This window comes from Dendropsophus ebraccatus, chromosome 3 (assembly GCF_027789765.1).
Source record: "Dendropsophus ebraccatus isolate aDenEbr1 chromosome 3, aDenEbr1.pat, whole genome shotgun sequence".
NCBI lineage: Eukaryota > Metazoa > Chordata > Amphibia > Anura > Hylidae > Dendropsophus > Dendropsophus ebraccatus.
The window spans coordinates 4,685,964-4,703,799 of NC_091456.1; the positions used below are offsets into that span (position 1 = coordinate 4,685,964).

Genomic DNA, 17,836 nt, shown 5'->3' on the forward strand with positions numbered 1-17,836 from the left:
CATACTATAAGAGACATACTATAAGAGACACGCTATAAGAGACACGCTATAGGAGACACACTATAGGAGATATACTATAAGAGACACACTATAAGAGACATACTATAAGAGACACACTATAAGAGACATACTATAAGAGACATACTATAAGGGACACACTATAAGAGACACACTATAAGAGACATACTATAAGAGACATACTATAAGGGACATACTATAAGAGACACACTATAAGAGACACACTATAAGAGACACAGTATAAGAGACACACTATAAGAGACACGCTATAAGAGACATACTATAGGAGACACACTATAAGGGATATACTATAAGAGACACGCTATAAGAGACACGCTATAAGAGACACCCTATAAGAGACACGCTATAAGAGACACGCTATAAGAGACACGCTATAAGAGACACGCTATAAGAGACATGCTATAAGAGACACGCTATAAGAGACACGCTATAAGAGACACGCTATAAGAGACATGCTATAAGAGACACGCTATAAGAGACACGCTATAAGAGACACACTATAGGAGACACGCTATAAGAGACACGCTATAAGAGACACGCTATAAGAGACACGCTATAAGAGACATACTATAAGAGACATACTATAAGAGACACACTATAAGAGACACACTATAAGAGACATAGCTTCCTCCTCAGCGTCTCCTGTGCAATACGGACATATCGGCAGGTTAGATTTGTCTCATCTGCTGATAGTTCCCCTTTAAGCAATGTTTAAATAATCTTTATAAGAATGTTCTGTTACTATACTGCTGCAGAGTATGTGCAACTCCTTCACCTAGATGGGTGTCCTGCTGTTACTGAACCTAAATCCATCAGGACACTGATAATACACGGCCGAGACGAGCGACTGTAACGGACAATTAGGACAGGAATGAGTATGGCCGTGCCTGCGAAAACAATTACTCAGCAGACAATTGTTCATTCAACAGTAACCATCAACTTCTACCTAATGAGAGGGAGAAAGCATCAGAATCAGAAGGAAGATCAGGCAGGCCGTACATGGAAGCCACCTGAAGGAAGAGAATCCTATAGACTGTGCATGAGGGAGAGAACTGGGGAATGAGAAGGAAGACAAATGGGATCATACACTATCCATAGGGAACTGATCTGAATGTGTGCCTCCCAATAGCAAAAAAATTCTTAAAAAAAAAAAAAAGGAGGCACTCACCAAACAAACTTTACTTGCAAAAATACAGTCTTTATTCCATAAAACGCGGGGTCATGGACGTTGAAAAGACTTGTCAGCCTCAATGACCTCTTGTTTTATGGAATAAAGACTGCATTTTTGCAAGTAAAGTTTGGTGAGTGCCTCCTTTTTTTTTCTTTCTTTTTTTAGAAAGAATTTCCCTCTACATCTGCCATTAAGACTTTCGAACTTGTCAGTGAGCAACACAGGACACTTGTCGGGTCAAGAGCAGCGGGAAATCCCAGCAGCTGTGCAGACGCGACCAGTCGCAGTGTCGGGAACGTTTCACACCTGTGACTGGATTTCTAATTCTTGCTGCCAGACACCTCATCATTGTCTCATATTCCTGTGCACGCTATTGACATCATTGACTCTCTTTGTGGATCCAACTCTTATAAAACACATTACAATCTAATTTTATGTAACCGCTATCGGCTAAACGTAGGAAGGAGTTTTTAAAGTCAACAAAATGTGTTCTCCTTGGACAGTCAAAAGTTTTCAAATCCATCCAGCACTAAATGTCAACAACTGCACTAAGTGGCATCCATCCTACTAGATGACACATATATGGATATCGGTTACTGCTATTGATATGAAGGTTTCCACTTACTGTCAGCTTGGAGGAGCAGATGCCGCTATGTGCAGACACGGGGGTGACGTCTCTTTGCTTCTTATTTACAGACCTAGAATTGTGGTATTTGTGTTTCTTTCTCCTCGACCGATGTCGTTCTTCTTTCGATTGCTCCCTCGTTCTTCATCAGGGGAAGGAAAGAATTACATTACTGAAGATGTTTCAAAGATTGAGAATGGTTCATAATAACCAATGATTTAGAACGATAATCCTCAGCTTGTTTAGTCTTTTTTTTCCCTACCTCTTCTATTTAAATGTGTCACCTAGAGTTTCTGTTACCGATCAGAGTCAGATACTAAAACTTGTTCTTTTATTCTTATCTGTTTCTATTTTCTGACTGTAATTTTTTTATTTCACTTTTTGTACATTGTTATGGGGGCGGCCATCTTGCCTGGCCTGTTCTTAACAGCGTTTAGTGACATGCTTTACTGCAAGCCTCATGGACATAGACGACAATAAACAAGATGAATGTGAGACATTACTGAGCGCTCTGTGATTAGGTCATTCCACAGGGAGCTGCTATTGTCTCCTCTATCTACTGGTGTCACATGACGCTGCAATGCTGTACAGATCACTTTACAGCAGCCTCCTCTTATCCCCACAGACACAACAGGAAGTCTCAGGTTAGTTTTAGCCCCAGTGGTGAGAATGAGAACTGCAAGATATCAGGATTATTTTAGAACATACACAGAAAGATGCAAAATTAGGAAAAAAGTTACCAAAAATTATTTTTAAAATATGTTTATTTTATTATTTATGCAATAAGTCATTTTCTGATGACACTGTCCCTTTAAATCCGACAGACGACCTTGGCTCAGATTTTTCGTAAAATCAAAACCTATTAGAGCGGTCTCAAGTGTTTGATTTTTCCATTCACTAGACAGTATATAGAGTATATAGGGGGCAGATGTATATAGGGTATATAGGGGGCAGATGTATATAGAGTATATAGGGGCAGATGTATATAGAGTATATAGGGGCAGATGTATATAGAGCATATAGGGGCAGATGTATATAGAGTATATAGGGGCAGATGTACATAGAGTATATAGGGGCAGATGTATATAGAGTATATAGGGGCAGATGTATATAGAGTATATAGGGGCAGATGTACATAGAGTATATAGGGGCAGATGTATATAGAGCATATAGGGGCAGATGTATATAGAGTATATAGGGGCAGATGTACATAGAGTATGCAGGGGCAGATGTATATAGAGCATATAGGGGCAGATGTATATAGAGCATATAGGGGCAGATGTACATAGAGTATATAGGGGCAGATGTATATAGAGTATATAGGGGCAGATGTATATAGAGTATATAGGGGCAGATGTACATAGAGTATATAGGGGCAGATGTATATAGAGCATATAGGGGCAGATGTATATAGAGTATATAGGGGCAGATGTATATAGAGTATATAGGGGCAGATGTATATAGAGCATATAGGGGCAGATGTATATCATCCTGTTCAGCCGTTCTCCTAATATGCAGGAGAATAGGATTCTTGCCACACCCCTCCCCCCGCCCTCCAGCTGCTGATTGACAGGTGACTGCCTATACACAGCATGGATAGATAACTGCCAATCAGCAGCTGGTGGGCGGAGTTTTCTGCTTCTCATGAATATCCAGGACTACTGAGCTCATGCACATAATGGAGAGGACTACTTATTGTCCATGTTATTCCGGAGGAGATCTCTGGATCAGCTGCACAGAACAATGTCAGTGATACATCATTCTGCTCAGCTTCTCTGTCACCGGTTTATGATGCCCTGAGATAGGACGGCCTAAACCTACTGACAGAGACTCTTTCAAATTCTGCTATATGTATATATTTTATATAAGGATTGTGTGGTAAGGTAGGATGTATTCTGTGCCTATTCTGTACCTGTGCAGGTAAAGCTACAATAGCGCCTCCTGGTGGCCACAGCATTAAAAAATAAAACAATCATTTTTCTTCTTCTGTTCATGAATTTTAATTATGGTGAAAATGTTAGAATTCATCATATGTAACACGTGAAACGATGATATTGTTATTTGTCTTCTATCCTGAACAGTAAAATAACGTATGGAAATGACAGCTATCAGATTTACATTTAAAATGTCACAATATCTGACAAAGGATCCATTTAATCTATCAGTAAATATCACATGTGGAGCCTATATGGATTACAGCAATGATGAAGAACATTTCCTGTGACGGCACTGGATGAGCTATATGTAACGCGTCATTGGTGGAGTGTAAGATTTATGTGACCCCAGTAGACAGAGGAGACAATAGCAGCTCCATGTGGAATGACCTCTTCACAGGTCACATTCATCTTATGGGGACGCAGTCTTTCTATTGTCCTCTATGTCCATGAGTCTTGCTGTAAAGCGTGTCACTAAATGCTGTTAAGAACAGCCCAGACAATCTGGCCGCCCCATTATGTACAAAAAAATAAAACAAAAAAAAAAATACTGTGAGAAAATAGAAACAGATTAGAATAAAAGAAGAAGTTTTAATATCTGGTTCTAATCAGTAACAGAAACTTTAGGTGACACCGTCCCTTTAACTGCGCCCCGACACAAAGGAAAAGGCAAAGACTTTTGCAAATCCACACGATTTAAACAATAATTTACACCTTTTTATGTGATGTAGGCCCTGCTCATCTGACAGGCGGGCAAAGGACACGGCAAGGCCAAATTCTACCTGCGGCTCTTTGGCGGATTGCATGGGGGCAGGGCCTTAATCAAGATAAACCTCCTCCATAGTCGGCCTGGTGCCATTTTTTCTTTTTTTTTTTTTCTTTTCAACTTTAATCCATAGACTTTTGTTTGTTTCTTTGTTTTTATCATAAATTTTTATTTAGTGTTCAATGAACTAGAAACACACAGAACAAGCAATGAACAAGAAATGCTGTTACCTGTTTTCACAGCTCGGGGATCGAGATTCAATGCTCGGAGAGCGAGAATGCTGGTAATGATGATGGTGAGATTTCCGTGTCCTGCCGCGTGAGCTGTGAGAAAGGCAGAAGAGACGCGCATCAGGATCCGCTACAATTATCCAAGATACCTTTATTTCTATGTATACAGCACTATATATATACTGCTTATATATATATATATATACCCTAAAAGTCCTATACACAAGATTTCTCGCTCTATATATATATAGCTCCATATATACCCTACGCATGAGGTCTCTCTATATATATATTATGGACAGGTCTTCTCAATCTTAATTTAGTGAAAGTGGTTTGTAGTTTCTAGGAAGGACGAGTGATTGGGATGAGGATAATGGACAGATGTGGGAATCATTAATAATGCCCATGATGCCACATGCTCCGTCATCTGGGGATCTCATGTATAGTTCTATCCAGGGTAAGAAGATTGTGTTATCTCCGGCCGGCACCGGTATTATACATTCTTCTATCTGCTATTTATAGGAGGGATAAACAGCTCTTGGATGTATTCCTCTCTGTCTTATACATAGGGCTGTCTAGGCTCTTATAGTTCTAAGAAATAAAAAAATGCATACAGAAAAGCTATGACTTTTCTCAGTATAAGGCTGGGTTCACACTATGTTTTTGCAGTCCGTTTTTTTATCCCTATTTTGCAAAAAAACATAAAAAAACCAGATGTATTTCTGTGCATCTGTTTTGATATTTTTGTGTATGCTAAAAAAACAAACATCTTTTTTATACTTTTTTATAAAGGAAGTCAATGGAAAAACGGATCAAACAGATTTTTGTCTGTTTTTCCTCCTTTTTTTGTGTATAAAATAAAAGAAAAAAAACAGACTGCAAAAACACAGTGTGAACTCAGCCTAAGAAGAAGTTAAAGTTTAATGTGTTAAGTTACATTACAAAGTACAGCGCCACAACCTCTTCTCTGGAACACAAAGCTGTGCGGCTTCCATTCCATCCAGCATCATATGGCAGAACCTAAGTACGGCAATTTCCTGCAAGCCGAGCGCCTACTGCTAAGTCACTGACTCCTAATGTTATTACTGACAGCAATAATAATCACGGCCGCTCTGGAGAAGATAGGAAGGAAGTCCCCTGTAGTTCATGTCATCCCAATATGCTTTGCAATCAGAATAGAACAGGAAAAAACCAGCAGGTCTCCTTTCCAGTTATCTGATCTACATGAAGGAATGGAAATGGAGCCGCAATAGACAATGAGAATATTATATCTCACTCTACAATTGGGACGATAATGTTATTTATCTCAAATGGAAAAGTAACACATTGGATAGGACGCCCGATCGTATTTCTATTAGAAATGTCACAATGGAGACGGCTCCATGCAATCTATAAGGAAGGATCATCACTAGGGGATAGAAACTTTACTTCTCTCTAGGTCTTCTTAGGAGAAGTATCTGCTAACCTGTACAAACCTCAGAGAAGAAAAGGACAAGATCACAATGACTTGTAAGGGACACGACAACGGATAAAGGACAAATACAAGAGTCTTGTATTGGGTTATACCATCCTATTGGGTACATGTGTTTATAGAGTTAAATGAAGCATTTGCCAATACATGGTGTGATAGATGGCGGCATTCTTGGGTGTCCTGACTGCTCTTCTAAAGGGGAAAGACAAATCTAACCTGCTGATATATCCCTATTGTACATGAGACGCTGAGGAGGAAGGTATGTCTCTTATAGGGTGTCTCTTATAGTATGTGTCTCTTATAGTGTGTCTCTTATAGCGTGTCTCTTATAGTATGTCTCTTATAGGGTGTCTCTTATAGTATGTCTCTTATAGTGTGTCTCTTATAGTGTGTCTCTTGTATGTATGTGTCTTATAGCACATCTCTTATAGCGTGTCTCTTATAGTGTGTCTCTTATAGTGTGTCTCTTATAGTATGTCTCTTATAGCACATCTCTTATAGTGTGTCTCTTATAGTATGTCTCTTATAGTATGTCTCTTATAGTGTGTCTCTTATAGTATGTCTCTTATAGTGTGTCTCTTATAGTATGTCTCTTATAGTATGTCTCTTATAGTATGTCTCTTATAGCACATCTCTTATAGCGTGTCTCTTATAGTGTGTCTCTTATAGTGTGTCTCTTATAGTATGTCTCTTATAGCACATCTCTTATAGTGTGTCTCTTATAGTGTGTCTCTTATAGTGTGTCTCCTATAGTGTGTCTCTTATAGTGTGTCTCTTATAGCGTGTCTCTTATAGTATGTCTCTTATAGCACATCTCTTATAGCGTGTCTCTTATAGTGTGTCTCTTATAGTATGTCCCTTATAGTGTGTCCCTTATAGTATGTCTCTTATAGCGTGTCTCTTATAGTATGTCTCTTATAGTGTGTCCCTTATAGTGTGTCTCTTATAGTGTGTCTCTTATAGTATGTCTCTTATAGTATGTCCCTTATAGTATGTCTCTTATAGTGCGTCTCTTATAGTGTGTCTCTTATAGTATGTCTCTTATAGTGTGTCCCTTATAGTATGTCTCTTATAGTGTGTCTCTTATAGTATGTGTCTCTTATAGTGTGTCTCTTATAGTATGTGTCTCTTATAGTGTGTCTCTTATAGCGTGTCTCTTATAGTGTGTCTCTTATAGTATATCTCTTATAGTGTGTCTCTTATAGTGTGTCCCTTATAGTGGGTCTCTTATAGTGTGTCTCTTATAGTGTGTCTCTTATAGTGTGTCTCTTATAGCGTGTCTCTTATAGCATGTCTCTTATAGCATGTCTCTTATAGTGTATCTCTTATAGTATGTGTCTCTTATAGTACATGTATGTCTTTTATAGTATGTCTCTTATAATGTGTCTCTTATAGTAGTCTGCCATCATCCTCTCCAGCAGCCAAAGCCCGCACAGCTCTGGGAGTCGTGGCATCACCATGTTATCCAGGAAGTGATATCACCATGTTATCCAGGAAGTGATATCACCATGTTATCCAGGAAGTGACATCACCATGTTATCCAGGAAGTGATATCACCATGTTATCCAGGAAGTGACATCACCATGTTATCCAGGAAGTGACATCACCATGTTATCCAGGAAGTGACATCACCATGTTATGCAGGAAGTGACATCACCATGTTATCCAGGAAGTGACATCACCATGTTATCTAGGAAGTGATGTGCATTTCCTGTAATAAGTGTATATTGGGGATTTGTATAACTTTTGGGGGGCAATACAATATTTTAATAACAATTTTTGCTGGACTTTGCTTTAAAGTTACTTGTATAGAACCAGACTGTGCAGGTAAATCCCATCACATGTAACAGATACCGACTGTAACCTACAACAGGAGCAAACAACCTGTAGGAGTCCTCACCATCAAGGTCAATAGAATAAGAGACGGTAAATACTCACTGCTTTCTGTGTTTCCTTTCTTGCTTTCTTTTACTTTTTGGGCTGGATAAACTAGGAAAAGGAGCATTTTATTAACCATAGTATTCAAGACATGAAATCCACTTATAAAATCTCCAAATATAAGACTCTGATCAGTAAAGCAACACAACCATACATATCCACTACATAAGGCTACCCATTACATAAGGCTACCCATTACATAAGGCTATCCACTACATAAGGCTACCCATTACATAAGGCTACCCATTACATAAGGCTATCCTTCTTTTCTATGGGGATTTGCTGCTGCTCTGGACAGTTCCTGACATGGACAGAGGTGGCAGCAGAGAGCACAGTGAGAGAACACAGAGAATACACCACTTCCTGTAGCACATACAGCAGCTGATAAGTACAGGAAGAAGTACCCCTTTAAGATTTAATAAAAGGATCCTGAGGACAACAGTAAGAAATTCCCTTTATTCTCTATTTACTATGTGGCTATAAATAGCAAAAATAAAAAAAAACTAAATAATACATTCACTTTAAGACCCTTAGCTGGCCACTTATCGTCATGAGTCTTGGATGGAATCACAGGTCTAGTACAGAAGTGTTTGTGTTCTATGGACGCGCAGAGCGGATATCTGTACAATAGGTCTGCAGCCACCTGGGGGCGCTGTGATGGGATTCGGCCCCCCTCATCTGGTATTATTCATTGCACATGACACCTGCTCTCTCTATGAATATAATGACGGGGAGCAGAACATCACTTACTTGTGTCTTCTCTTCTTTGATGAAGACCTGGGGAAATCAGAAGAAAAAGCTGAATGTATGAACTTCATTGTATAAAGAAGCATCACATGATATATGGCAATCTACTAGTCACTAACACATGTGTATATCAGTATATATATATATATATATATATATATATATATATATTGGATGGAAGCATTACACTGATATCCTATGGATGCTGTTATACTAGGATTGTATGGATTATCCACAGCTGGTAACATTACTGACATGTGAGAGCTCAGAATCTTTATATCTTTAAAGGGGCACTCCAGCAGGAAAAAAAACCCAAAACTTTCTTTCTGATCAGTTGGTTCCAGGAAGTGCCAGAGATTTGTAATTAACTTCTATTTAAAAATCTCCAGTCTTCCAGTATTTATCAGCTGCTGTATGTCCTGCAGGAAGTGGTGTATTCTCTCCAGTCTGACACAGTGCTCTCTGCTGCCACCTCTGTCCATGTCAGGAACTGTCCAGAGCAGCAGCAAATCCCCATAGAAAACCTCTCCTGCTCTGGACAGTTCCTGACATGCACAGAGGTGACAGCAGAGAGCACTGTGTCAGACTAGAGAGAATACACAACTTCCTGCAGGACATACAGCAGCTGATAAGTACTGGAAGGCTGGAGATTTTTAAATAGAAGTAAAATATAAATCTATATAAGTTCCTGAAACCAGTTGATGTGAAATAAAAAGATTTTCACCGGAGTACCCCTTTAATAGTCATCCTACTGTTACCATGTACCATTTATATCTGGTTACAGAGACATGTCACAAGTTTTCATCTGTCTGAGTGTTGGGACCGTGACCGATCGGGAAAACAAAGCGGAAGATGTCACGCTCAGCCGGTTCCTCTCCTGGCTCTGTGTCACAGGAGGAGACGGCTGCATAACGTAAGTCTATGGGTTGTGTCTCCTCATATAGACACAGAGCGAGGAGAGGAGGACATGGAGAGGAGGGCAGGGAGAGGAGGGCGGGGAGAGGAGGACTGGGAGAGGAGAGCGAGGAGAGGAGGGCGGGGAGAGGAGAGCGGGGAGAGGAGGGCACGGAGAGGATAGGAGAGCGAGGAGAGGGGAGCAGAGAGTGGGGAGAGGAGAGCGGGGAGAGGAGGGCGGGGAGAGGAGAGCGAGGAGAGGAGGGCGGGGAGAGAAGGGCGAGGAGAGGGGAGCAGAGAGTGGGGAGAGGAGGGTGGGGAGAGGAGAGCGGGGAGAGGAGGGAGAGGAGAGGAGGGTGGGGAGAGGAGGGCGGGGAGAGGAGAGCGGGGAGAGGAGGATGGGGAGAAGAGAGCAGGGAGAGGAGGGCGAGTAGACAAGGACGTGGAGAGGAGGGCGGGGAGAGGAGAGTGGGGGGGAGGATAGCAGGGAGAGGAGGGCGGGGAGAGGAGGGCGGGGAGAAGAGAGCGGGGAGAAGAGGGCGGGGAGAAGAGAGCGGGGAGAAGAGGGCGGGGAGAGGAGGGCGAGGAGAGGATAGCGGGGAGAGGAGGGCGGGGAGAAGAGGGCGGGGAGAGGAGGGCGAGGAGAGGATAGGAGAGCGAGGAGAGGGGAGCAGAGAGTGGGGAGAGGAGAGCGGGGAGAGGAGGGCGGGGAGAGGAGAGCGAGGAGAGGAGGGCGGGGAGAGAAGGGCGAGGAGAGGGGAGCAGAGAGTGGGGAGAGGAGGGTGGGGAGAGGAGAGCGGGGAGAGGAGGGAGAGGAGAGGAGGGTGGGGAGAGGAGGGCGGGGAGAGGAGAGCGGGGAGAGGAGGATGGGGAGAAGAGAGCAGGGAGAGGAGGGCGAGTAGACAAGGACGTGGAGAGGAGGGCGGGGAGAGGAGAGTGGGGGGGAGGATAGCAGGGAGAGGAGGGCGGGGAGAGGAGGGCGGGGAGAAGAGAGCGGGGAGAAGAGGGCGGGGAGAAGAGAGCGGGGAGAAGAGGGCGGGGAGAGGAGGGCGAGGAGAGGATAGCGGGGAGAGGAGGGCGGGGAGAAGAGGGCGGGGAGAGGAGGGCGGGGAGAGGAGGGCGAGGAGAGGATAGCGGGGAGAGGAGGGCGAGGAGAGGAGGGCGGGGAGAGGAGAGCGAGGAGAGGATAGCGGGGAGAGGAGGGCGAGGAGAGGAGGGCGGGGAGAGGAGAGCGAGGAGAGGAGAGTGGGGAGAGGAGGGCGGGGAGAGGAGAGCGGGGGGAGGAGAGCGGAGAGAATACACCATTTCCTGCAGGACATACAGCAGCTGATAAGTACTGGAAGGCTGGAGATATTTAAATAGAAGTAAAATACAAATCTATATAAGTTCCTGAAACCAGTTGATGTGAAATAAAAAGATTTTCACCGGAGTACCCCTTTAATAGTCATCCTACTGTTACCATGTACCATTTATATCTGGTTACAGAGACATGTCACAAGTTTTCATCTGTGTTCTGACCATGACCGATCAGGAAAACGCTCAGCCGGTTCCTCTCCTTGCTCTGTGTCACAGGAGGAGACGGCTGCATAAAGTTAGTCTATGGCTCCTCATATAGACACAGAGCGGAGAGAGGAGAGCAGAATAGGAGAGCGGGGAGAGGAGCGAGGAGAGTGGGGAGGGGAGAGCGGGGAGAGAGCGAGGAGAGGAGGGCGGGGAGAGGAGAGCGAGGAGAGGAGGGTGGGGAGAGGAGTACGGGGAGAGGAGAGGTGGGTGAGGAAAGGAGGGCGGGGAGGGGAGAGCGGAAGGAGGAGAGCGAGGAGAGGAGGGTGGGGAGAGGAGGGCGAGGAGAGGAGGGCAGGGAGAGGAGGGCAGGGAGAGGAGAGCGGGGAGAGGAGGGCGAGGAGAGGAGGGCGGGGAGAGGAGGGCGAGGAGAGGAGGGCGGGGAGAGGAGGGCGGGGAGAGGAGAGTGGGGGGGGGGAGAGCGAGGAGAGGAGGGCGGGGAGAGGACAGCGAGGAGAGGAGGGTGGGGAGAGGAGGACGGGGAGAGGAGGGCGGGGAGAGGTGGACGGGGAGAGGAGAGTGGGGGGGAGGAGAGCGAGGAGAGGAGGGCGGGGAGAGGACAGCGAGGAGAGGAGGGTGGGGAGAGGAGGGCGGGGAGAGGAGGACGCGGAGAGGAGGGAGGGGAGAGGAGGACGTGGACAGGAGAGCGAGGAGAGGAGGGCAGGGAGAGGAGGACGCGGAGAGGAGGGAGGGGAGAGGAGGACGTGGACAGGAGAGCGAGGAGAGGAGGGCAGGGAGAGGAGAGCGAGGGGAGGAGAGCGGGGAGAGGAGAGCGGGGAGAGAAGAGTGGGGGGAGGAGAGCGGGGAGAGGAAAACAGGGAGAGGAGAGCGGGGAGAGGAGAGCGGGGAGAGAAGAGTGGGGGAGGAGAGCGGGGAGAGGAAAACAGGGAGAGGAGAGCGGGGGGAGGAGAGCGGGGAAAGAAGAGCAAGGAGGGGAGAGCGGGGAGAGGAGAGCGCACATTTTTGTATTGCATCTTGTGACGGGATAAATCTCACGTTGAGTGTTTTGCAACTACTCAGAACACTGTCGGTATCGGTATTGGTTTCCTACCTGTTTCTCTTCTGCTTCTTGGAGCTCTTCTTCTTTTTCTTTTTCACTGGGGAAGGACTGTAAGAGCGGGATCTGGAGAGGAGGACAAGGGGGGAAATATTAACACCTTTTCTGTTACAATCTAGACAAACTATAAATATTCTTCTTTAGATTGGATAATGCATCATTTAAAGTGTAGCTGTCATTGAAAATACTTTTGCAGAAATCAATAGCACAAGCAAATTTAAGAAATCAGGCAAAGCCGTATTCATTACAGAGGAACAAAGTGAAGATGTGTTCTGCTACGTCCATTATATCCTATGGAGAGGGGAGGGGTCAAGGGGGATGAGTGAGCAGAGAGAGCAGAGAAGCAGCTGTACAGTTTGGAGACTGTCTGGGCACATAAAACGCTGGAGTCACAGGTCTGAAAGGTCAGTGCTTATCTGGGAACTTGGTGAGAGAAGATTGCAGGATGATGTGCTGTGCAGGGCTGCCTTTTCTCCTCTCCGTGCTCATTCATGCCCCTCGGCCCCTCCCCCCTCATTAGAACATAATGGACACAGAAATCCTGCTTCTTCTGAAGTGAAGAAACTCTTTTGCGTAATGAAACCTTTTTAGAGAGTGTCTTAAAATCGCTTGTACTATTGATAGTTATTGATTTCTCAAAGTAAACGACCTGTTTATCCACTTTGAAGAATTCTGCTTAATAGACACTTAAAGTTACAGCTGATTTAATAGCACCGAGGAGGAAGGTAAAAGATATACCATAGGAGACATCCCATCCTCCTCCTCCCTGTGCACTATAGGGCCATATCAGTAGGGTACACATGTCTAACCTGCTGATAGTTCCCCTTTAAATGACAGACAATCCACGGCAGAGACCTAGAGGTAAGTATGAACCAACCTTTTTCTCTTTTTGCGATCTGATTTTTTCTTCTTCTTCTTCCCCTTTGGCGGTGGTGATGGGCTGAGCTCTTCTGCTTCTAAGAACCTATCACTAAACAGAAGACAAGGACTGACGGATTGATAGAAAACCGAGACGTTTTACCCTCATTGCTAAACTGGAAATATCACATGTAATATAAGCGGAATATCGGTATAAATGGCGGAATAATGGCGGCTGAAAGCCCATGCGGCGTATGACAGTGAGTGACGCCGGCTCAGCAGGTCTCAGGGCGTCATCTCTGCAGATCCGGTCCACAGATCCCTGCAGAACATTACGGCTGTTTTCTAGCAGGAATTATGTAATTGTACATATAGTAACATTAATGTCGGCTTTAATCACCCGGTAGAAGCCGGCAGCCGCTACTGTCAGCCGTCACTGAAGATCAGCGCCCTCTGAAATCGATCACTCTAAGGCTCAAGCAACGGATTACAGATCACACACAACAGCATAGCGGTATTACCTGTCCACCTTAAAGCAAATCTATCACCTGATCACTTTCTGGTTTGCGATTTGTACATTTTATAATTTTTTATACATTATTATGGGGGCAGACGTCTCGCCTGAGCTGTTTTTAAAAGCATTTAAAGGTATGTTTGTCAGCAAGCCCTGTGGACACAATAGGCACAATAGTCTGGGGCAGACCCTATTCACTGGTATGGCAGAGGTTGATCTATTGTGCTGTTGCACAGTATTGTGTTGACTGTGTGCTCCGGCCTATGTCCTCTGTATTTGCTGGAGTCCATCATACTTGATAGGACCCTGTAGGCCGGGGTGTAGCTAGGATTCATGGGGCCCCATAGCAAAAAACTGTACGGGACCCTCCTCCCACCCATATACACAAAGTACTGTGTATATATATATGTATTGGCTCGGTGATGTCGCCCAAAACTAAAATCTCTTGTGACCAGAGGCGGAAGCAGCTACAAAAAGTGACTGGCAGAGCAGAGAACCAATGGCTGCTTGCTCTGTCAGTCCACTGTATGTAACTATAAGGGTCCATTAGAAGCCCTTATGGTTAAATACATAGGTGCAGGAGCAGATCACATTCTGCTTAACCCCTTATGTACTGCAGTGTGTACGTGACCCAAAGCTCACTAACATGCTGAAACACAAAAAAAGAGTTAAAAAGGAAGACAAAAAGATCTCTGGTTCACTGCTGGTGCACTGATAACCCCTGACCTCTGGCACATTTCCCTACTTGATTGCAGCAGCAGGAGAACAGAGGTCAGGGGTTATCAGAGGAGTGAAGCAGAGATCTCCTTCTCTTTTGCATATTAACCCTTTTTATACATTTCAGCATGAAAGTGAACACTGGTTCACTTACACACTTCAGTACATAAAGAGTTAAGCAGAAGGACACAAGAGACTCTTATCTTCCCTGTGCATCCCCGGGCCCCCCTCCTGCAGGGGCCCCATAGTAACTGCCTGGCCTGTCTCTATGGTAGCTCCACCACTGCCTGCAGGGATGTAGGGAGTGTCCTGTTCCCTCGACCACTGTCTTCATGCTCACCCATTCCTGTTATCTATCTAGCAGCCTGTATACCTGAAGTCAATGGGATTTCTTTATAAGTGCTCTTTACCCTCTATCATAAAATGTTCTCAACATAATAACAGTAAAAACTTTGAATCGTGGTTCTAATAGCCGCCAGACTGGAGACGGAGCGGATTGTTGACATGGACGTCCTCGCTGCTTAGATTGAGTTCCCAGTCGCACAATACTCGGAGGTCGCTAATTCTTGGAGGTCGCTAATACTGGGAGGTCGCTAATATGCGGAGGTCGCAAATACCCGGAGGTCGCTAATACTCGGAGGTTGCTAATACCCGGAGGTCGCTAATACTTGGAGGTCGCTAATACCCGGAGGTCGCTAATTCTTGGAGGTCGCTAATACTGGGAGGTCGCTAATATGCGGAGGTCGCAAATACCCCGAGGTCGCTAATACTCGGAGGTTGCTAATACCCGGAGGTCGCTAATACTTGGAGGTCGCTAATACCCGGAGGTCGCTAATACTCGGAGGTCGCTAATACCCGGAGGTCGCTAATACCCGGAGGTCGCTAATACTCGGAGGTTGCTAATACCCGGAGGTCGCTAATACCCGGAGGTCGCTAATTCTCGGAGGTCGCTAATACTGGGAGGTCGCTAATATCCGGAGGTCGCTAATACTCGGAGGTCGCTAATACTCGGAGGTCGCTAATACCCGGAGGTTGCTAATACCCGGAGGTCGCTAATACTCGGAGGTCGCTAATACCCGGAGGTCGCTAATACTCGGAGGTCGCTAATACCCGGAGGTCGCTAATACCCGGAGGTCGCTAATACCTGGAGGTCGCTAATACTCGGAGGTCGCTAATACCCGGAGGTCGCTAATACTCGGAGGTCGCTAATACCCGGAGGTCGCTAATACTCGGAGGTCGCTAATACTTGGAGGTCGCTAATACTCGGAGGTCGCTAATACCCGGAGGTCGCTAATACTCGGTGGTCGCTAATACTCGGAGGTCGCTAATACCCGGAGGTCGCTAAAACCCGGAGGTGGCTAATACTCGGAGGTCGCTAATACTGGGAGGTCGCTAATATTCAGAGGTCGCAAATACCCCGAGGTCGCTAATACTCGGAGGTTGCTAATACCCGGAGGTCGCTAATACTTGGAGGTCGCTAATACCCGGAAGTCGCTAATACTCGGAGGTCGCTAATACCCGGAGGTCGCTAATACCCGGAGGTCGATATTACTCGGAGGTCGCTAATACTCGGGGGTCGCTAATACTCGGGGGTCGCTAATACTCGGAGGTCGCTAATACCCGGAGGTCGCTAATACTTGGAGGTCGCTAATACTCGGAGGTCGCTAATACCCGGAGGTCGCTAATACCCGGAGGTCGCTAATACCCGGAGGTCGCTAATACTCGGAGGTCGCTAATACCCGGAGGTCGCTAATATCCGGAGGTCGCTAATACTCGGAGGTCGCTAATACTCGGAGGTCGCTAATACCCGGAGGTCGATATTACTCGGGGGTCGCTAATACTCGGGGGTCGCTAATACTCGGAGGTCGCTAATACTCGGAGGTCGCTAATACTCGGAGGTCGATAATACTCGGAGGTCGCTAATACTCGGAGGTCGCTAATACTCGGAGGTCGCTAATACCCGGAGGTCGCTAATACTCGGAGGTCGCTAATACTCGGAGGTCGCTAATACTCGGAGGTCGCTAATACCCGGAGGTTGCTAATACCCGGAGGTCGCTAATACTCGCGGGTCGCTAATAGCCGATTCTAAAGGTTTTCTCAAGGAAATTGTTTTATCCAGAGAATTTTCACAGGATTTTTTTCCGACATTGTGAGGATTGATGGGCGTCATGTATAGATCTTCAGTGAAAAGCCATATTACATGTCTTACTGTCAGTCATCACACGGACTCTCTGATATAATTAGAGTCACTGAATACGCGTCAGGGATCAGTCCGCCTTTACCTGTGAAATTTCCATGATTTATGGGTCAGATTTATCAATTTGTCTCTGATTTTTGACGGCAACAAATGACAGCTCATGTGAAGGGGTTTAGCTGAACTCTGATGGGTCTGGGTCTGTCTCCGGTTGAGATACCTGGACCTGGTGTTACCTGGAGAGTTGTTGTCTCTTTTATCTCTTACCCGTGTTGCTGGCGTGGGCTGAGCGCTCGCCCGACCCTTCCCGTTGTACAACCGTTCTGCAGGTTTCCATTCAGTTTCTCCTCCCGTCTTATGTCTGGAGGCGATGAGCATTTGATATTGTCGCTGCAAGTGAAAACAATAAATATGATTATTTTACTATACATAAATAACACACCAAAAAAGCCCAAAAAGTCACAAAATGTGGACGCATGCAGGAATGAAGAAATGTCCTAAATGCAGGGGGTCAAACTCTATCGTGCATACAGTAAAAACCTGATCTACATAAAAACCCGTGGTTCTTAGTAAACCGTTTGATCAAATAGAATGTAGCGACTCACCATGTTAAGGTAACCCCATAACCCATAGAGGTGGACCCTATACTTGGCCCCTCTCGGACTATAATAAGTCTACAAATCTGGACATACAGGATAGTGTTTTACACAGAGTGTAGTTGATGTTAGTGAGTGTAGTGTATGTTAGCCATGGCGTTGTGCAAACTGCATAGTGTGAACAAGTGTGAGTGGAGTGCCGGCTATTCCTTTGCTTTTCGGGTTGTCAAACTTGCAGCCCTCCAGCTGTTGCAAAATTACAATTCCCATCATGCCTGGACAGCCAAAGCATCATCTGACAAGACATGAGGGGAATTGTAGTTTTGCAACAGCTGGAGCGCCATGGTGCAGTCCATTTATTAACATATCTGCATAATGGTAGAAAATGGAAGTCAACGGAACAAGAGATCCAAATGGACGCTCGCAATTGCATCCGTTTTTGCATTTTTCCATAAAAAAAATAAAAAAAAATGGACCCAAACAGATCTGTTTTATTTTATTTTATTTCCAGGGTTACACAAGAGC

General features: G+C 45.2%; 1 protein-coding gene across 1 annotated transcript; it reads right to left on the reverse strand.

Annotated features, from left to right (window-relative positions):
* Positions 1-961: 961 nt before the first annotated feature.
* Positions 962-17,346, reverse strand: LOC138785118 (serine/arginine repetitive matrix protein 4-like). Its single transcript, XM_069960694.1, has 10 exons — positions 17,321-17,346; positions 16,983-17,105; positions 14,451-14,453; positions 13,310-13,402; positions 12,427-12,498; positions 8,925-8,951; positions 8,175-8,225; positions 4,766-4,858; positions 1,836-1,977; positions 962-985 (listed from the first exon to the last, which is right to left on the reverse strand). The coding sequence occupies exons 1-10, from the start codon at positions 17,344-17,346 to the stop codon at positions 962-964; spliced, it is 654 nt and encodes a 217-aa protein (XP_069816795.1).
* Between the last annotated feature and the right edge of the window lie 490 nt (positions 17,347-17,836).